Raw genomic sequence first — 21,631 nt, 5'->3', positions numbered from 1 at the left:
GATAAACCGGACCTCCCTTGTGTACAAACCCCATTGTGATTGGTGCAGCCGACTGTCTGTCAAAGTCGAGCCCGCCGCTGCCATCGCGCCGGTGTGGCTGATGCAATGAATGAAGCGTAGATTCTTAGATTGTTTTTCATACAAAGAAAGTTTCATGTCATACAAGGAAGGAAGCAAAATGTATCTTACAGTTTTTAAATTTCACCCAATGATACTGATAATATATCGTCAGAAGATAAAGAAAGTCTTATGTCAGTTCATACAAACACTGCACGAGCGCGTCACATGATGCGCTGTGATCTGCCGCTCCTGTGCATTTGCCAAGAGAGTTTTTGAGTTCCTCATTAATGGTAAGTGAGTTTATAACAGGTGTGACAACAACGTATACGTCATATTCATACATAAATAATATAATGACAGTCAATGTGAAAGTATTCTACAAGAGTTCGGGATATTCCACAGTTACCATGGAGATCAGCCATCTTTGCAGTTGTTAGTATACATATCCATTGACTAACATTAGCTAAAAACGATATAAAAAGTGGAGAGAAAAAAGCCGTGGAACAACTCTGTTAGCAGCTGAGTTACTTTTGGTAAATACATCTAACACACCGCGGTGTCCAAGTGTTTTAATGTGAACAATAACTCCAGTATTTTAACTTTTAAAATCTCCATTACTTTACAATTGCTGCTAATCCCATAATGCTTAGCGATATGACATCACATTCCCAAACTCAAAGTATTAGACAAAGTAATGTAATACGTTACAAAATACAATTTGAGGCAAGTATTCAGTAACTAAAACCATTTCAAAGTATTCTGCCCAACACTGCAGCTAAATACTAAATAAAAGACACGGAAGAATGTGAGTGGAACTGAAGTGCAGCGCCATAATTTTCCGAGGAACATAATTGAGGGTTACACCATTTCGCACGCGCAGCTATGAACGTATCCGCGTAAACACCGCTGAAAACTAGATGAAACATGCCAACAGATACTAAAAGAGTGAGAGGCCCAGAGCTTTCCCAAAGTCCATCTGTGTTTCAGCGCAGACCTCCAGCCGCTGAGATCCTCTCTCTCGGGAAAAGAGCAGACGGCCGTCAGCCAGACCAAGCAGATATTCGACCCGTCTTCGTCCGCTGCGGACTTGTTAGTCAGGCCAAAGGATCCGCTTATATAGAGGCTGGACATACAAAGTTGATTTGCTGTGTTTATGGACCAAGAGAGACAGAGCGTAAAGATGAAACTGATATGAAAAGTGGGAGGTACGTGTAACATTCACACGATCGTTTTCTGACTTGTTTTTGACTATTGATTATTGACTGTTATTTGCGCAGGTTGACTGCAGACATGCGGTTTGCTCCGTTCTCCTGTCCTGAGAGGGGTTCGTGGATCCAGGGCAGTCAGGATAAGGACTTCTCTCTGATGGTTCTTGAGAGTCTACAGCCCGCGGTGTGTCTCCACAAGTATCCCCGGTCACAAATCGAGGTCAATGTGATGGTTCTGGAAAACAATGGCTCAGTTTTGGCCCATGCCGTCACGTGTGCATCCCTGGCTCTTGCAGATGCAGGGATCGAAATGTATGACCTCGTGCTAGGCTGTTCTATGCGCCAGGATGGCGACTATTTTGTGGTGGATCCTACATACAAGGAGGAGAACAGCAGTGGTTCAGTAGATAATCAAGGTGGCCTCACTGTGGCCTTTCTCCCTAGTCTGAACCAAATCTCAGGACTGCAGTCTGATGGGGAAATGACTGAAGAGACTTTGGCAGCTGGCGTACGCACCTGCATCGAAGGATGCTATAAACTGTACCCAGTCATCCAGCAAGCTCTGACCAAAGCAGTGCGTAAGGCAGCGCCACCACCCCCCGAGAGCTGAAGTGTATTTTAAAATCATTTTTCTACTGTAAGGTCATTTGAGTTTGAAATAATAAAAATTTGACAATATTTGTCAGTTTCACATTTATTGAAGCAACCTGTTCATGAGGGCTACAGTAGATGCAGCTAATTCACATATTACAGTCATTCATTCATTCTCTTCTGTACAATCCTCACACAGTACACAGTCATCCAACTGACTGTTGGGCAGTATCGTTAGCTGGTTGGTGTAAATCTAAAGTGAATTATACACCACTACATAAAGCAAAAATACAGAAAATGAGACAGTAAACATATTTACACCCTGTTACAAAATTAAAGGTATTTATTAATGTATTTATTAGCTATGCACTTACATGGCATTCGGGTATTACAGTGTAGATTTAAACCCACGGCTGATGTGTAGAGCTTCCATAATAAGCTCAAGTTTAGTCTGATAAATTGCCAGATGTATCTTTCCATTCTCTGCCCTATTGTTTGTACTCTAACAGAGCTTAATGTCTATTTAATATTGTTAAAACAGTTATAAAACATTGTAAATAGGTAATGCATATGCTAGAAGATCATGTTGACAAAATAAAAAAAATTGTAGGAAAATGGGAAAAAGAGTAAGGCATCGTGAATTTAGTCAACTGAATCTGTAAGATTCACAGCAAAAACAAATCAACCAAATGGCAGACTGTATGAGTCATTAGTTCAAAGATATATGTTCAAATTTAACAGTATAAAATGCAGAGGGGAAAATAATCAGTAATCTTTTAACAAACATCCATGTCCACCTTTAGAAATCCGGACTGTGTTTTTAGTCTGTCTTGCTTTCTGCTTCTTGCCCGGTGTGTTGCCTGTCTCGATGACTTCCCAAGGAGTGAAGCATCAAAGGGGCATCCTGACGTGAAGAAGAACAATACCTGGAACTGCTGTAGAGGGGTTACGGTGTGTCTGTGTCCACACCAGAGCTGAAGGCAGGCGAGGGAGTGGGGGCAGTGGAGGCTATGGAAGGCTAGAAAAGAAAGGAGGCATTTAATTTATATTCACTGATTTATCTGGCAAGTCTGACTGTGTCTCACCTGTAATGAGACACTGGACTTGTTTGACTTTTCCTTCACTTTTGCCAAAGCTCCTTTGAGTCCAGTGGATCGTTCTGTCATCTCAAGCGCTGCTCTCAATAACCGGGGGGTCTCAGCTCTTACAGGAGCAGGGGCGGCCTGTGGAGGCTTCTTGGTCTCTTCTTTGGGCTCAGGTTTCTTACCTTTGTTAAGCATCTTCCTGTTTGTGAAGCATGAATCTTGGTTAGTCACTGAATAACAATATAAATGCAGAATGCCACAAATTATCCAGTGTTTAACCTGGCCTTCTTGCGGAGCAGTTTCTTGGATTCCGGATAATGAACCAAAATCTCATTTAAGTCTCTCTTGTCCAGTATAAAGAGGTTGGCAAAGCCGTGAGCAATCACATTGGCTGTCCGCCTGTTTCCCCCACCAACTGCAAGTAAACTAACAGGAAGATAAACACTTTTAGTGTTAAAACAAGCCAACTTTGCTCTTTCATGTGAAAAAGCAATGACGAATAAACAAAGCAAAAGACACTTTCGATTACTGGTTTAAGTACCTTATCTCTCCAAAGACCGATCCTGCTCTTAGAGTGACAAAGACCGTCTTTCCATCAGGTCCTCCAACCACTTGAACCTCTCCTGCTTTTATAATGTACATCTCCCGGCCTACCTCTCCCTACAGGATCAAAAAGAGTTTGAAAATCACATAATACTACAGTATTTTTTAACAATTTTACTTACAAAGAAACAAAATGAAGTAGTACCTTTTTGCAGACATAATCCCCTGGAAGGTAGACTACAGAGCGCAAACTTTTCAGCATGTCAAAGATCATCTGCCTGTCACAGCCCTGTTTAAGACATGATGACCACATAATACTCAATTGAAAAAAATAGAAAGCAACACCACCCGGAGAAATCTGGAGTGAGTCATACCTGAAAAAGAGGAACTTTGCTCACAATAGAGTAGTTCACATCAATAGCAATATCAAGACGCATTTTATCAGGCAACTGGGTCAGCAGCTCTTGTTCATCTGAAAAAGGTAAATGGATTGGTTGAAGTTAAAATCTACAGTATGTTCATAATAGGAATCTGAGCAGAGTGTGGGAGAAGTGAGCAGAAAGAGCATTCACACAAACAAATTTGATATATATATATATTTTAATTGATTAATGCAAACTACCAACTGCTTATATAAAAAGAATACATTAAAGCCACACTGCTCAATGTTTTACCCAATAAATAGAATAAAATGCCAGCTGGTGGCCTAAATTAGATGTATTGTTCTCACCGAGCATTCCTTGTGACTGCCAGGTATAGTTGTACCAGGTTTTGACTCGGTTCTGCACATCTTTTGGGATGCGATAGGATGACATGTATTTGATTGTGTTGTCCATGCAGGTGCGGTAGTACGTCTGGCTAGCTGTGGCCGCACCGACTACATCGCGCATCTGAAAGAATGAATTTGGTTTGTAAAGTCTACTAAACAAAGGGAAGATAATACTGTACAAGATAGACATTCAGATTGTTCATAGCGCACTCACTTGTCCAATCATAATGGAGAACGCAAAAACTCCCACAAAGTAGTTTATGAGCTGGAAGACGATCTCAAAAAGGGTGGTTGGATCGGGTAGACCTCCAATAGTGATCAGGGTCTTCACAGCAAAATAGTAGCAGCGAATATAACTGCAAAATCAGCAAAAAATACAACATCATTGTGCTTCGTTTGAGGTTTAAACTGTGACCCATTTAGCAGAGAGTTCATATCATAGTCAATTAAATACAGTCAATCAATTTTACTCTGTGAAATTAATATAATGCAGTCTATTTAATCCACCTATAACCCACCCAAGTCCACTGACCTGTTTCCTTCACCGTTGTACACCCATTTAGTGGATCCCAGTCCGTTAAAAGCTGAGCCCCAGTAGTAGAGACATGCATTACAGTGGAGACAGTAGAGAAGATATGTAGTTGTGCGAATCACCCTGAAAAAAAAAATATATATATATATCATTTAGAGTTTCTGTACAGAGTAAAAGAGTTGAGGCGAGACAGCACAGGTAAAACTGCACTGGACAATTTTGCTCTTAACATATAAACTTTGACCTGAAAACAAATGCACTATCTAAGATGGTATTACACTGATTTCTACAGAGATGGATACAGGAAATTATAACTTTAAATTTCCTTTCTGTCTTGCACTTAATCTTTTGAAGGTCTTTTTCAAGAGGAATGGTTGAAAGCATAATCCTAGCCTGATTTAATAAGCTTTGATCTCTCCCAAGGTGAGATTAAATTTCTTCAGATCTCCCCCGTCAAAAGTTTTTTTTCTTTTTTAAATCTCACTTAAGTCTTAAAATCATATTTGTATCTATTATGTCAACAGAATACACCCATCAATTTAAACCTAGCACCACGGAAATAGGCTATTTTATGCACGAGATGCATTTTTCTATAGAAAAATATTCAGTGAAGGGAAACCAACCGTGCTCGTCATATAATTAGAATATCATGAAAAAGTTCATTTAATTCTGTAATTCAACTTAAAATGTGAAACATGTGAAATATATATGATGTAGACTCATGACAAGCCTTTATTTGTTATCATTTTTGATAATTATGGCTAACAGTCCATTTTCAAAATCTTCTAATTTTATGAGATTTTTAATTTGGGGTTTTTACAAGCTGAGCCTTAATAATCAAAAATGATAACAAATAAAGGCTATACATATCTCACTTTGCATGTAACAAGTCTATCATATATTAGTTTTACAGTTTAAGTTGAATAACAGAAGTGAATGCACTTTTTCATGATATTCTAATTATATGACGAGCACCTGTACATGCCAGCAATCAACAATAAAAGTTTAAAAAATCTCAAAATGTATGATTGTATATATTTGCCACTGACCTGTAGATGTAGGCTTTTGTTAAAATGGCCTCCAGACGCTCATTGAACACAAAGAATGAGTTGATCTGAGAAGAAAAGAGAAATAGAAACTAGCATTCTTTTAGGTACAACTCAACAATACGCTTCGTTTCCGTCTTGTCAGCGCATTTACACTGTAGTATGGGTTTGTTGAAGTCTCGTGGGGGATTGGCAAAGACTCACCTTTAGTAGCCTGGGTAACCGAAGCAGCGGGTTGACTCCTGTTTTAAAATAGAAAAGCTCCAGTGGTACCAGACTAATCACATCCAGCTGAAAAGAAAAAGATTAAAAACATAATTGTTAATTGTTAAGCATGTGTTTCTTAAGCATGTGTGTGCGCAGTTAAATGTTAATTGTAAATACTTGCCTTGAAGCGTTTTGTTTTCATGTAATTTTTCCTCATCTCTGTTTTGTCACACTACAGGAACAAGAAAAAAAAAACAGCATATGCATTTATTTACGTTTTTCAGAGTTTATATCTTTGTCTCACCCACCACAATGTCCCCTCCGCGCACAAACTGCAGGCGAGGTTGGAAAACAGCGATGTCCAAGATGTAAATGAGGTCGCACACATAATCGGTCAGAAGCCAGTAGTAAATGTTGTCGGGGGTCTGGTATGGAAAAGCCCAACGCACAGGGATGAACCAGACATTCCAGTTCCACGCCAAAGACACCAGCATCATCCACAGCACGTACATCAGGTCTGGAGACATAGAGAGAAAGAGACAGTTAATATTGGAAAAGTAGGTTGCATTATCAAGACACTGTATCTGATAGACTTTGCCATTTAAGTGTCCATTGTAGACAAACATGTAAAAGTTATCATTGCACTGGGTTGTTTTTTTTTTGTATTGAGGATGTTTTGCTTCAGCGTAAAAGCCAACAAAAAGGATGGTCAGCTCAAATTAATTTCTGGTCGTTGTGGATTTGTCCCTTCATCTGGTATCATAACATAACTGAACAGCATTTAATGAAAACTGTATGACATAGTTTGATAAAGTCACAGTGAGTCTATGTGACAGTTGTTTAACATATTTACTTGCAGTGGTGAAAAGTAACACTACATTTCACTACATTTTAGAGAATTTATCTGTACTCTACATTTTTAAAATGGGTTAAAAGTAAAAGTATTTCTTTTCAAAGTGACCTCTCTTTGATGAACTGGTTTAGTCCCAGTTTAGACTTGGTTTAGTGGTTTACTCCTTTAGACCTTGTTTAGATCTGGTTTAGACCTGGTCTAGTTCGTGTTTTTGACCTGAGTTAGTGGTTTACTCGTTTAGACCTGGTTTGATTTGAATTATTTAAAAAATCTTGCACATTAAAATCTTAAATACTACTTAGTACATTTTACGATGCATACTTTTATAGTTTTACTTGTGTAAACATGTTATCAGATACTTTTACTTTTACTTAAGTACACCGTTGGTCCTGTATCTGCACTTTTACTTAAATAAGAATATTGTGTACTTCTTCCACTACTGTTTACTTGTGAAGGGGTCGATGCTCGCAGGGAAGCGGTACTGCACACAGGCCTTGATCCACCGGGGGATTTTCACTTTGCAACAGCCCGACTCTGTCTCTCCAGCTTCCACATTCTCTGGTACTTCTTCTCCAGGCCCTCCTGCTGTGCCGCTCTCCGGCTGGTCACCAGAGGGTGCTGTAGTCACGGCCTGGGGAGGAGCTAAGGCACAGGACAGTGACCAGTCAGCACCTACAGTACACACTCATCCTGCTCTGCACCAAGAGAATGTTCACATTACTCTCACACTGTACAACGCTGTCTTCATCCGAGCTGTCTGGGTCTATCAGTTTCTCCTTGGCCTTTTCTGTTCTCGCTTTAAACATTTTGATCAGCTCCTGCAGACGTTCATTGACCACTGCACTGGTCTGGCTTGCTGAAGACGAAGGACGCTCCTTGAGACTTGAAGAGAGAGGAAAACAAGTTTTGTTCATTATTTTACATCCAATGTGTTGCATTCCCAGTTTTCTACAACTTAATGTCATCATTTTAGGCAGAGCTGTAACTCTATGGGTGATTCAAATAAATAATCAGAAAAAATGTTGATGCTCAGCCGTCAGAGGTGAGGGCAAAGTCCAAGTCCATGCCAAGTCCAAGTTTAAGTCAAGTCCAAAGTCTTTGTCCATTTTATTAAGTTGTTAAATTTCTCAAGTTTGATTGAACTTCACACCTCTGACAGCCACATTTCACCAATTTTCTTCCATGTGAATAGATCCGGTAATCCAGAGATATTAACCAGTGACCAGTTCAAAATATTTCCATTTTCAGAGTTTGAAAGACACATTTAATCTTACTATACTCCTGGCTTATCCTCCACCTCATTATTTAACTATGGTTTGCTTTGTAATGTTATGTTTTCACTCGGAAACAACCTTTTATGTGGTAGAGCTGCACAATATTGAAGTGACTTGCGATATGGCTGTGCAATAACAAGATTATTGCAATTTTTGCTCAACATGCCATTCTAATTAAACACAAATTAAAACTAGCTTGCTAAACCTTTACATATTTATTAGTTCAATGCATTGTTTGTTTTGGCTGAGTTTCAATCTCAGTCAGATGAAGACTTTAGTGATTTTGCATATACTGTACGTACTGTGGCTTCTGGCGACACAGATATTGCGATACAATATTTTCTTGCGAAATATTCTGCAGCCCTATTCTGTGGTGTGAAGAAGAGTGTGCCAACACTTACGCCTCATCACTGTGCAGGCTGGACTCGCTCGGCCACGCCCTGACAGGGATGCTGCCTTCCTCGTCATCATCCTCACTCTGAGAATACGCTCTGCCACAGTTTTGAGAGACACTTCAGTTAACACCAAGTCACACAAGTATGAAGTTAGTCGGTTTTATGAGCAGAAAATAATAGCGGTAAAACTTACATCCGACTGGCAAAAGTCCTGTGACGCTTTCCACTGTTGTCATTGATTGTCAGAAAAAAATGTGTAATATAATTTTTGTGTAAACCAGGAGGATACATTTACGTATATTTGAAACACATTGACAACACACAGGCAGACTGGACATGCATCTGCTTTATTGTGCAACATGTACTGAAATGTATGCAATAGTCAAAAATAAACTCTATATAAAAGTGGACAAAACCAACACATAAACAACAAAACCGAGCCAAAATGAAAGACATAACAGAACCCACAGTGCATGTTCTGCAGAGTTTCATGTGCGCACATCCATCAAGACACAACACAACAATACCCAGTGTAACACTACACAATGCAACACTACACACTGTAACACAACACAGTGCTTTGGTCCAAAATCAGCGGTGTTTTCTGGTAAAGGTAGGATTTAACTTTGATCACATCTTTGCAGAGGAGTGTTCATACTTTTATCACAGGGGTAAATTTACATTTCAGCATTCTGGTGAACTTGCATACTGTATCTACTTAAATAGGTGATGACAGCTGGTAATGTATTATCAAATTAAATTAAACCTGTTTCGGACCTGTGGCGGCCAATCAGATTCCAGCCACCCTGGCCACCCCCATGCATCTTTGTGATTGCCAAATAAGGTAGAATAAAGACTTAATGATACGCATTACATTTTGGATCAAAACACATGTACCACGAATCACAATGACAAAGACTGTAGTTTATAATCCTTTAAAGTGCGATGCCTCTAAGTTTGTGCGTAAACGCAAAAGGTTCAACAAGTACAACAAAAAACAGGTGCAGCTTAAAGTGGTGATTCTTACTCTTTGTCGCTCTTGCTGCAAATGAAAAGTGAGAGAAAACATTAAAAATGTAAGTAAGGCTCTGCAGTTAAGTGAGGCAAACTACAGGAAAGTAACACAGAAAGAAACATGAGGTGGGCTCGGTTCTGGGTTAAGCCCTTGTGGAAGGATGAAAACCACCACAACCACAAACAAAAGAACCTAAATTCAGGCTAATGAAACTCCAGGACTCAGAGAGTCTCACCTCTGGCGACCTCCAGCAGGTGTGACTGGGACAGTGAGGGTTGTGAGTTTGGGATCTTGAAGGTTTGGGGCACTGGAATCCTCAGCTCCTCGTCCCACTCGCCCAAGATCCGAATCAACATCCTCCACATTAACAGCAGGGCGGAGGCTGATGGAGCTTTCTGAAGGGAAACAAACTGATTTCATATGCAGCGATCATTGGTACTTTTAATCCTGACCTGTAAAAACAATGCATGTGCAAGGCTAAGCAGGTCAGTAAGCAGCAGAGCAGGGGACAAGCTGATTTGCAGAGGCCTATATAAGACTAATGCAATAGGATCCACTTCTGAACTAGGACAGAAGAGTGCCCTGAGAATGCAACTGAGAGGGCAAACTAACTCAGCTGGTCAGCTAATCTGTCGACTGGCACAGATCTGTCACACAAAAATGTGTCTGCCCCCTCACAATGTCAGATTAAGAGAGTTAATTGGTTTAATTACCTTAATACCTGAAAAATTATTATCGCAATATAGAAGCTCCGATATGTTGCAAAATCATGGTGGTTCATCTGATTGGGAATAACACATTTCACAGTCCATTTTAAGACATGATTTTTTATTTTTTTTTCCATTTTAGCTTTGTTTTAGTCAAGACTTTTTTTTACCTTATTTTTTCACAATAAAACGAATTGCTTGTATATATACTTTTTGACTAATGAAACATTGTTAAAATGGTTAAAAAGTAATCGGATATCACCTTTTTCCCATTTCTAATGGACTTTCCTTGACCTATGACCATATTACATTGTAACAACTGGACAGACAAGTTTAAAGATATCCGCAAAAAAAGAAATCTCTCAAGATTCACCTTCAGGTCTGAGAGGAGAGCAATCAGAGTCATCCTCAATGAAGAAGGCCGGGTTACTGAGCCCTGACAGCTGGCGAGACTGGAGCTGCTTGGCGGGTGAGCTGGCAATGGGCGGCAGGCGGGGGTACGATGGCACATTGGGCAACTCGAGATTGCTACCATTGAGGGAGGCAGGAGATGGGGAGCGCGAGTGGAGGGCTGGATGTTGTGGGGGGGTGAGAGGCGAGTGGCGCACAAGTCTGTTGAGTTCCACGTCATGCACACTGCTGTTTTGTTTTTGCTGCTGTTGACTTGGTTTTTTAGGCATCTTGTGGCATAAGGCTGGAGAGGCGGGTGCGAATGTTCCCCAAATACTGCCCCGTTCGACTGGGAAACTGAGACAGTTTTTGCGGGATATTTGATAAGGTCTGTGTAAAGCCGGACAAACTGAGCTCCTCTGAACCCTCTGAGCTTTTAGGCAGAAGGTCGCTGAGTGTCTGGAATATATTTCGGGGTATTTGGGTGAGTCTTATCTGGGAGAATTCCTGATGTAGTTCAGGGGGGAGGGAGGGCAAGTACTTCTTGACGTCTGATAGCTGGGTGGGACAGGAACACCTGGGCATGGAGGAAAGTTTGGGAAAGGTGATGCCGTTCTCTTTGAAGAAAGCGTTGATGTTGCCAAAGCACTCGGAATTTTGAGGTAATTGCATCAGGCAGTTTTTAAATGAATCACAGCTGACTGGAGCTAGAGGTGAGACAGGCAAACAAGTCAGAGCAAATTAGGCAACCTGGCATTAACTGCATATAAGGTTAATGTATCTGACTTCAAAGACTGAGGAAGTGCTCCCAATACAGAGATGTAAAATGTACATACCACCACACCCATCTTCGGCTTCTTCTTCCTGCAACAAAAACAACAAAATTACACAATTTGCTTTTTGAGTTGAAGATGTAGGCTCGTGATTCCCAAACTTGGTCAAGGTTTCACAGTGGGTCAGCAAAGCATATTTTAAATGACTACTTTGTCGTGTAATGGTTTCACATTGCAACGTGCGCACATAGGTATAAAAAAAGACTTGATTTCCTCATACAATTATTTATTTGTGGCCATACCGCCTTTGCTCTGCCCAATCCCGTCAGACCTTGGAAGCTAAGCAGGGAAGGGCCTGGTCGGTACTTGGATGGGAGACCGTTTGGTAACACCAGGAAGCCTAGCGAATGGAGTGAGTGAGTGAGTGAGTGAGTGAGTGAGTGAGTGAGTGAGTGAGTGAGTGAGTGAGTGAGTGAGTGAGTGAGTGAGTGAGTGAGTGAGTGATTGAGTGAGTGAGTGAGTGAGTGAGTGAGTGAGTGAGTGAGTGAGTGAGTGGTTGATGGTGGTCGGAGGAGCCGATAGCACAGACTGGTTGCCTCTCTTCCGTCAGTCTACCCCAGGGCAGCTGTGGCTACAATAGTAGTTTACCACCACCAAGTATGGAGTGAATGAATAGTGCAATGTCAAGCATCTTTGAATGTCCAGAAAAGCGCTATATAAAACCGATGCATTATTATTATCATGAGGTATGACGGGCGGCCAACGAATCCACTGGTTAAACAGGGATCATTAGATCAGAAACGAGGATCGCAAAATCTACCCCCAAACAGGTGACATTGTGAATTGTGTTGCCACCCCAGGAATTATCCCTGACCCTGCTTGCAACCCAGTGATTTTTTTTTTCTAGAGCTGCCCCTGATTATTATTAATAGTTATATACAATATACTAGAAACCAAAGATTACTGCAAAATCACTGAGGTCTTCCTTTTGATTGAGATTTACACATTTTTGCCAGTAAAGCCACGTGATGATTTAAAAATGTGTACTTGTTCTGCTGTCGTCCTCCTTTTCCTAACGTGGTTTCATTTCAGCCTTTCAGCCAATCTTGTTGCAACACATACTGACGAAAAACATTGTATGTAAAGTACCGTCTTAAAAGGCTTTGTTTCACTGAAGTCGACTATGCATGCAGAGAACTCTTAATACTAATAATTACCTTTTCAGTGGGTTTTTCTGTAGGTTGACCGTTCTCTTCTGCTTTCTGTGGCTGCGTGGTCACTGGTGCATCTGCTGAAGAGGCTTCCGGGGTCTCATTCAGTGGTTCTGGTTCTGGGGCCGGTGCAGGTTCAGGGTTTGAATCAACCTTGGTCTCAGCCTGAGACTCGGCATCTACTCCGTCAGTGGACTCTAAAAATGAAGGAAACATGTGGGTGGCGTTAAGTCTGCTCGTCAATATACGTTACTATACGACATATTTTGATTCATATCCGATAAATTACAGCGATACGATCATAATAGTACAGTGAGCCAGCAAAGTCAGTGATCGATAAAAAATTATATTCCATAATAACAACTCGATATGAAAAAGCCTCAATGCTATATCAATGTCGAAGACCTGTAAAATTTTCTCCCTACCTCGTTGATTTCCACAAGGTTCCTCAGACTTCTCAACCTCAGGAAGGATGCTTTCTTTTCTGTAAGGGGAACAAAACACCATGTTTTAGCAACATTGAGCCATCTAACACTGATGAAAATAGACCTACAGAGTGGTTTCAGTCAGATTACTTTATTCTTGTTCTGCACTCCATTTTGAGGAGTTTTCACCATTAAAAAGATAGCCTATATATACCTACATGCAAATTCCATTTATTAATTGACATGGTTAGTACATTTCACATCACTGTCCCTGTAGACTGAGGCCTAAAATTCGCTATCCAGCGTTTATACGAACGTCAAAACAGCTCGAGCCCCTTTTGTTTCCCAACCTGTTGCACAACATCAGAAGAGCGCAAAGGTCAGGAAGGGACAAAAATACGCAGTTGGCTTTAATTGTCTTCATGAATAAGAAAGCGAGCTGCGCAGTACTCACCTTTAGCATGATTTTCATTTTCAGCAACCCCCATTTAAAATGTCCACAAGTCACGACAAATCCACTCAAGTCTCGTTTTGAAGTAAAGCTACATGTTTGTTTGTGTAAAGGTACGAGCTAAATACACCCATGCCCAGTTTGTTTCCATCCTGTCCGTGTCAAAGCTGTGCGCGTGAGACGGGCGAGGGAGAGGTGCGCTTAGTTGCCTGGGAAACGCTGAATGCGCTGAGTGTCGCTAAAGCCGCGGTTGCCAAGGCGCCGCTCTCATGTTGAGGATGCGCGGGACGCACCATCACATAACAACACCCGCGGGATATGGAGGCATAATGAAGCTGATAGTATCGAGAACAGGACAGGGAAGGACTGCTGAGCCGCTGGACCTCGCGCTCGCAGGTAATATATTTAGCAAAATAGTTCTTGTTTGGTTACATTAGCCCTACATACAAGGCTAAGTTGGCATTAACTTTTTTTCCCTTATTGTCCAGTTTTTTGCAACATGTTTTTCTAGCTACATCTATTGCAAATGTTTTTGCTTACAGGTTGTTATATATAGGCTATATATTATTATTATATATACGCAGTCTGGGGGACAATACTTTGTGATTGAAGTTAGTTACAGAATACTGAATACTTGCCATAAAATGTACTTTGTAACGTCTTCAACTTTGTCCAATCAGAGTATAGTATTCTGAATACGTAGAATACTTTCACGTTGATTTGCATTGTATTCATGTATACATAAGCCGTATAATTACAAAAATATGGGCTACACTTGTTGGAACATGTTATAAACTTTAAAAACTCTCACTCACTGCACGTGCATTGTTTGTATTTCCTTTTAGGAGGAAATAAGGTAATCATTAAAAGTTCTTTCTTTATAATGTTAGCTAAAATGTTATGATTGAGTACTGTGACGTATTCCTTTGCTTTTAGGAAAGTAACTGTATTTTAATTAAATACTCACAAAGGAAAGTGAAGCTGTTCCAGAATACAGTTGCTTAAAATGAGTATTCTAAATGCAATTACTCCAACGTATGTGTAATAATATTCAATACAAACGTGGTATTTTCATGCCTTGAGCCATTATAGGTGTATACCATATTTGCTTTTCTTGCCAACACAACTGGCTTAAGGGGCTAATGAGAGTATTATAGTTACTTGACAAAATACATACAAGTATGTATATGTAATTATATACATACAGAAATAATACAAAAGGCCTATGAATGATTAGTGGATAGATTAAGAAAGTCTTACTCTGCAATTTTGCTCTGCTCTTCTTCAGTTTCATCTTCTGGGAGCACAGGCAACCTAAAAGTATCATCAACTTGTTAGCGTCAATATCTAAACTGCAGGCTTTTGGAAGTCTGCACATGTGACTTGAATCTTTTATAAACAAATAAGGTCTTACTCAACATCGGGTTCGTCAATCAGGTCTTGGCTGCCCAGTGAAAGCTTAATGGACTGTCCCTCAGCGGCCATCTGTCTAATGGCCATCTCAGCTGTGTGCTTGGCCACTTCTTCAGCCACACGCACCATCTCTGAGCGCTCCTGCAGCAGGCTATACGCAAAGACACGTTACAGAGCAAAGTAAGATTACAACCTGGAACCCACTTCCACTGCATTACCGTTCCTCCATGGTAGCCAGGGCCACATCTTCCGCCTCCCTTTTTATGCTTTCAATAAAAGGCGTCCAGCGGCCGGTCTGAGTCTCAGCATCTTCCTGGGACACTTTGATTGGACTTCCAGATTCTTCTGGTGTTGGGGTGCGCCCACAGGCCTGATGTGAGGTGGCTGGTGAAGGAGGAGTCAGAACAGTGGCTACAGCATTAGAGCTGTGGCCAAGCTCATTGTCGGAGTCCACATCTTCTAGCACCATGTCCGGCTGTAGTTTGGCTGATGCTACAGGAAAATTAAAAAACATGTATTTCATTGAAGTGATTTGGATTGAGGAACCCAGGAAAGACAGTTATGCTGTGGTATTAACTAATTGGGGTCTGAAATAAAGATACGAAACATTGGTTCTTTGTGGTTCTGTAAACATCTGGCTTCAAGTTACATTTATTGTTATTGGCTTTAAATTAAATGTATGTTCATCAAAACTCAAATCTACTGTACTTCACGCAATTAATACAAATATTTTCACTCGTTATCAATTCAATTGTATTTTTCTCATTTTTTGAAAATCAGTATATCAGTGACAATCTCCTTTTTACTTTGGAGTTATAATATATATATATATATCAGAATTCAGGGTGTTTTGTGTGTGTAATTCAGTGCTCTATGCTTGAACAGTCACGTCCCTCACCCACTAATCCAATTGGTCGGTTTCATCATGCTCTGAGTGAGTGACAAGCCGATTTTAGCAAGTGTGATCACTTATAAGAGGCAGATAGTAACTTGTAGTTGGTAACTAAAGCTGAGTTTACATAGATTGCAATAAAATCAAAGTGATGTAGGTAATAATGATGTAGGTTTGAAGAAAACCGTATCTTTTTTTCTTGCATATTGAAGAACAGGTTATATTTTCTTTTTTCTGCCATAGTGGATCTTTATTGATGGTCCTGAGATAACAATAACATAAAAATGACCACCATCAAAGTCTCATTTTACAGTCCAAGACGATTAACAAATCAAGTGGATCTTTCTGGAGGCCATTAAAAATGTATATCATAGTTCTGCACAGACAAGTTACAGAGATAAATCATAAATATAACATTTACAATTTTGTTTGACAATTGAGTCAATTCATTATTAACAAGTCATTGCCATAATCACCAAACTTACTTACAGTAGCTGATTGCAAATTATAATTATTAAAGCCTTTGCAGAAGAAGTGTTATTTTAGAGTTTTCATTCCATATAATGTAAAAAAGAAAAAAAAAAATTGGACATGAACATCTTTAAATTATTTACTTGTTAGATCAATATCCTAAATGTGTTTCATCAAGACCCTAAATGTGTTTTATCAAGACCCTAAATGTGTTTTATAAAGACCCCAAATGTGTTTTATCAAGACCCTAAATGTGTTTTATAAAGACCCCAAATGTGTTTTATCAAGACCCTAAATGTGTTTTATCAAGACCCTAAATGTGTTTTATCAAGACCCTAAATGTGTTTTATCAAGACCCTAAATGTGTTTTATAAAGACCCTAAATGTGTTTTATCAAGACCCTAAATGTGTTTTATAAAGACCCTAAATGTGTTTTATAAAGACCCTAAATGTGTTTTATCAAGACCCTAAATGTGTTTTATAAAGACCCCAAATGTGTTTTATCAAGACCCTAAATGTGTTTTATAAAGACCCTAAATGTGTTTTATCAAGACCCTAAATGTGTTTTATAAAGACCCTAAATGTGTTTTATAAAGACCCCAAATGTGTTTTATAAAGACCCCAAATGTGTTTTATCAAGACCCTAAATGTGTTTTATAAAGACCCTAAATGTGTTTTATCAAGACCCTAAATGTGTTTTATCAAGACCCTAAATGTGTTTTATCAAGACCCCAAATGTGTTTTATCATTACCCCAAATGTGTTTTATCAAGACCCCAAATGTGTTTTATCAAGACCCTAAATGTGTTTTATCAAGACCCCAAATGTGTTTTATCAAGACCCCAAATGTGTTTTATCAAGACCCTAAATGTGTTTTATCAAGACCTCAAATGTGTTTTATCAAGACCCTAAATGTGTTTTATCATTACCCCAAATGTGTTTTATCAAGACCCCAAATGTGTTTTATCAAGACCTCAAATGTGTTTTATCAAGACCCTAAATGTGTTTTATCAAGACCCTAAATGTGTTTTATCAAGACCCTAAATGTGTTTTATCAAGACCCTAAATGTGTTTTATCAAGACCCTAAATGTGTTTTATCAAGACCCCAAATGTGTTTTATCAAGACCCTAAATGTGTTTTATCAAGACCCTAAATGTGTTTTATCAAGACCCTAAATGTGTTTTATCAAGACCCTAAATGTGTTTTATCAAGACCCCAAATGTGTTTTATCATTACCCCAAATGTGTTTTATCAAGACCCCAAATGTGTTTTATCAAGACCCCAAATGTGTTTTATCAAGACCCTAAATATGTTTTATCAAGACCCTAAATGTAATTGTCAGATTGTATTTGTCTCCAACACTAAAGTAAACCAGTCTGTGTATAATCAGTTGTATTTTGCTATGATCAAGTTGTATTTTAGCAAAGAGAATGAAAACATCAAATTACATTATACAATACATGAGTTCATCAGAATATGCTGCCTTGGATAATACAGTTACAGTGAAATAATTTCAGTTTGTGCACTTTGGCAATTACTATTTCTTTCTGTTTCACAGAAAATGTGCAAATGTTGAAAAACACTCAAACTACATAGACTAAAACCAAATGACCAGAGATATAGCTGTGTTCTGTCATAATAGTATAACATACATTCATGAGACTGTATTGGATACAGTAAGGTGAGTTGAATATATCTCTATATTCTTGTACAGCTGCCTAGTTTATTATGCCAACTTTTACAGTTGGTCTTTTTGTGGGGAAGCGTTGGCCACCCAATCGTCTTCTCCTGCTGTTTAAGGGGCTCGCAGCACCTTCCCCCCTGAAACAGAAGGAGAAGAGGGACTGGGTTAACCTCCGACTCGCCCACCAAAAACACCTCGGCAAACTACGAACAAAGAACAGTAAATGCTAAACAAAGAAGCTATAAAGCTATAGTAAAAACATTGATCCACTTGATTGAGGGGTATTTTGTGACACAAAAAGTTGATCTTACCTTTCTGAAGAACTCCGGCTGCCCCCTAGGACATAAAAGTTTACATAAGTATTTTAGAGTCAACTTTTAGTTTTTCACATAAACAAATCAAACTTACAGCAACTCCATCTTTGGATGGTACAGCAGGCTGAGGCATCTTCAGTCCAAGGCCTGACACAAACCAGCCCACCATACTGTGGCGAGACAGATGATTACCAACATGACAGGCTGTAACTCAAAGTCCCACTAACTATTGTTTGCCGTGAAGACTATCTTAATGAAGTTTCAGATATAACAAACGTACTTTCCAACTTTGCCGTCAGCATCGAGTGAGATGCCACTTAGAGATTCAGGAGGAGGAGAGAAAACTGCAAAAATATTTGTTGTGGTTATTGCGATTGTATTTGTTGGGAATGTAAAGCGATAGTACTGCCTACCTTTGTCCAGGGAGGATCGAGATGTATGTGAAGAATCAGAAACCACTGTCCCAGGTGGCACAGGCTGAGGCATTATTTGTTGTATCCATCGGCTCACTCTGTAAAAACATAAAGACACATCAGTATTTCTGTGGGGTGATTAAAAATGTAGTGCTGTTCTTACTTTGGAGGGAATGATGCCGAGCGGTCATTGTCACCTTCATCTTCCGACTCCATCTCCACCACAGGGATATGAGGGAGGGGGTCATAATCTGCAAAGGTATGAGCTAGAATTATTAGAAGCCACTCAAGCATAGTTTTAAATATAATGTCATGGTCTATGTTACTACTCAATACCTGGCATTGTTGCCACTTCATAAATCTAGAAAGAGAAAATAATATTTATTTGGTATACTTTAGATAGGGAAAAAATAAACTATCTGCATCTTGTTTGCTCACACACAAATCACTAAGGCACCCTTCAGAAAGCTCTATGCGCCTGGATATTCTTACAACAATAATATAATGAGGTAAATACAACAAAAACAAGATGAATCCCAATCAAACTGAAATCGCATGAGCAGAAACAGCAACTCTTGATACAATTATTTTGAAGTTAACACATGCAAGCCGCCAGTGAATATAGTGTCTCCATTGAGTAATTTACTGTATAAAACTACTAGTACAATGTAATTCAGGCCTCTACAAACTGAAATGCTTAGCTCTTGTCTTTAATTTAGTTCATGAATTATCTGGTGGCATCGTGTATCCAGTGGTAAAGACAAGTTTCTATCCTCCCCACCATTATCATCATAATCATCGTCATTGTTGTGCGTCTTGCCTCAGTATGTTCCTCATTGTTGCAGGGTTCAGGACTCTCTCTGTATTTATCGTCAGGCTGAGGGAGCATGTTGTTCAGCCCTTGGGACACCCACTTAAACACTGCTGACCTGAGAAAGAGACCGATCGGAGTCGTCAAAACCAAAACTGTTGTATTTCACCAACAGCAGTAATTCATCACACTTACCCCTTTTCACCCTGGAGCATGGAAAGAAATAGCACATTTGTTATTATAGTTTTCATTGGAGGAAAAAGTCGATTTTTAGAGAAATCCTCTGTCTTGACTCACATCGGCTCTGGTGAGTCCAGGGGATCCCACAGGCTGGGGCAGTGCGCTGACAAACCCATTGGACAGCCAGCCCAAAACTCCACTCTGTTGGCTGCAGCAGAAATTCAAGCAACAATAGGCTGGACCGTTTCAGACCAGCACATACAGGGGCAAAATAAATTACCTGTCAGTCGAATTTTCATCCGGATTCTTCAAAGGTGGACTTGTGACCTGGGGAGCTGAAACATAAAATCAAGTTACTCTTCAGGTTAAGCACCAGCGGACCCAGATCTGGAGCGCGGTTCATAGTCAGGAGCGCCTATAGCTGGAAGATTAATGCATTGTGCAAGTTTTGGGTTGATGGAAAATAATGGAGCACCCGAATGAAAACCCACCCAGACACAAGGAGAACATGGCAAACTTCTCACAAAAAAGGCCCGTGACCTTCTTGCTCTAAGACAACTATAGCTTAATCCACACAAAAAACTCATAATGCTAATATGGCTTACCTTCCTTGTTTTTGAGTGGATTCTTGACCTAAAAAAAAATCAAAAACAAAAAATCAAATTGAGCCAAGAATGTCTGGCTTATCAGAATGAAGAAGACTAATGATTAATTCCATATCTTCCACAGCCTGACTGAACTTTTTTTTGTTTGGTTGTTGGCAGAGTTCTTTCCACACAGCTACAATGTTTCCCGTAATGAAAGCTTGATGTCTCCCCACTACAGCCAATTTCCATCATTGTCAAAACAAGTTTCATAATAAAAATGAACACTATAATGTCCTATTTGATATTGTAAACATTAAAAAAAACAGGAATGCTTAGGGCAATAGGCTATGTGATGATTTACTTTCACTTCAGAAATTTGAAACCTGCTGATGTGTAAAGCCGTGGCGTTAATCGAGTTATTCATTCAGTTTTACTTTTGATGTTTGCATGTAAAAATGACAAATGCTGCATGTTTGTCTTACAGTAGCTGCGACCTTGGCAGGTTGTTCCACGGCGGGATTTTCCGGGGGCTGAGGGACCACTTTCACCACCCAGTTAAACATCCTGGTAATCAAAGAAACATGTTCAGCCTTTCATACTGACCTAATGATAATGACTGCCATTTTACTTTTAAGAACCTGCTTCATTAATAATCACCACAGCTCTCAAATGGAGCTGAGGCCCATCAACATGATCATATCGGAGTATGATTCTCGGTCTCAGATATTCCATATAACATAAATTTAACCAAACTAACTTGCATGGCCTTGATCAATGTCATTAAAAACTTGCACAATATAAAGTAAAGAGGAGCTTCTTTGACATCCTACATGCAGCAAAGGACCTTAAGAGGTTACACAGGGTTCAAGCGCTTGATTAAATAAGAGCAAATAATACTACATGTTTGTAAAAGCACACACTTATGTCCCAATTAATAGTCATTAAAGATAAGTAATTTCCCCAGAAAGAGAGAGTTGAACTGCATGGTGTATGATCCTCTTTGGCTGTTTATCAGCCTGTTGGGTTAATCCACTAAACCCAAAGACGTCCTGTTGAGTCTCCTGAGCACAACACACACAATAAGAACGTGGCACTCAAATTACACAAAAACAAAAAACAGACCCACTTTCTGCTGACTTTACAATGTCAATACACAAAGAACATGTCATCATATGTCAACCTTCTTAATCTTCGTGACAACCAGTGAAGATAAGAGGGTATCATAATCTTGAAATGATAGGCTTGGATTATAAAAGCCCCCCCGGCAGATTAATTTTAAATAAGGATTAAGACAATAGACCATACTTCAGACTCAACTTCACAGACATCAG

At 39.6% G+C, this 21,631-nt stretch overlaps 2 protein-coding genes across 2 annotated transcripts; one reads left to right on the top strand and one right to left on the bottom strand.

Moving 5' to 3' along the window:
* Nucleotides 1-912: 912 nt before the first annotated feature.
* exosc6 (exosome component 6) lies at nucleotides 913-1,920 on the top strand. Its single transcript, XM_079568121.1, has 2 exons — nucleotides 913-1,265; nucleotides 1,338-1,920. The coding sequence occupies exons 1-2, from the start codon at nucleotides 985-987 to the stop codon at nucleotides 1,876-1,878; spliced, it is 822 nt and encodes a 273-aa protein (XP_079424247.1). The 5' UTR covers nucleotides 913-984; the 3' UTR covers nucleotides 1,879-1,920.
* A 56-nt stretch (nucleotides 1,921-1,976) lies between these two features.
* On the bottom strand, nucleotides 1,977-20,863 carry LOC306972018 (uncharacterized protein; the record flags this gene model as incomplete). The annotated part of the gene is made up of 33 exons (XM_079568461.1): nucleotides 1,977-2,877; nucleotides 2,945-3,143; nucleotides 3,224-3,370; nucleotides 3,486-3,604; nucleotides 3,693-3,776; nucleotides 3,862-3,959; nucleotides 4,218-4,377; nucleotides 4,471-4,612; nucleotides 4,789-4,911; nucleotides 5,838-5,902; nucleotides 6,039-6,125; nucleotides 6,223-6,273; nucleotides 6,350-6,558; nucleotides 7,342-7,536; nucleotides 7,622-7,776; nucleotides 8,570-8,680; nucleotides 8,757-8,789; nucleotides 9,591-9,605; nucleotides 9,814-9,973; nucleotides 10,659-11,165; nucleotides 11,245-11,382; nucleotides 11,512-11,539; nucleotides 12,666-12,856; nucleotides 14,796-14,849; nucleotides 14,948-15,099; nucleotides 15,167-15,503; nucleotides 18,307-18,331; nucleotides 18,404-18,479; nucleotides 18,590-18,653; nucleotides 18,723-18,820; nucleotides 18,886-18,973; nucleotides 20,319-20,346; nucleotides 20,783-20,863. 33 exons carry the CDS (start codon nucleotides 20,861-20,863, stop codon nucleotides 2,806-2,808), a joined length of 4,092 nt encoding a protein of 1,363 aa, XP_079424587.1. The 3' UTR covers nucleotides 1,977-2,805.
* Between the last annotated feature and the right edge of the window lie 768 nt (nucleotides 20,864-21,631).

Source organism: Gobius niger (assembly GCF_951799975.1).
Source record: "Gobius niger genome assembly, chromosome: 12".
Taxonomy (NCBI): Eukaryota; Metazoa; Chordata; class Actinopteri; order Gobiiformes; family Gobiidae; genus Gobius; species Gobius niger.
The sequence above is the reverse complement of the archived record's forward strand: the minus strand, read 5'-3'. Positions and strand labels throughout refer to the sequence as shown.

Bases quoted from the DNA above. Each gene is read 5' to 3' on its own strand.
- exosc6 (XM_079568121.1), top strand. From the start codon at position 985: ATGCCAACAGATACTAAAAGAGTGAGAGGCCCAGAGCTTTCCCAAAGT. The intron at 1,266-1,337 runs GTACGTGTAACA...TTATTTGCGCAG, and splicing joins ACTGATATGAAAAGTGGGAG to GTTGACTGCAGACATGCGGT.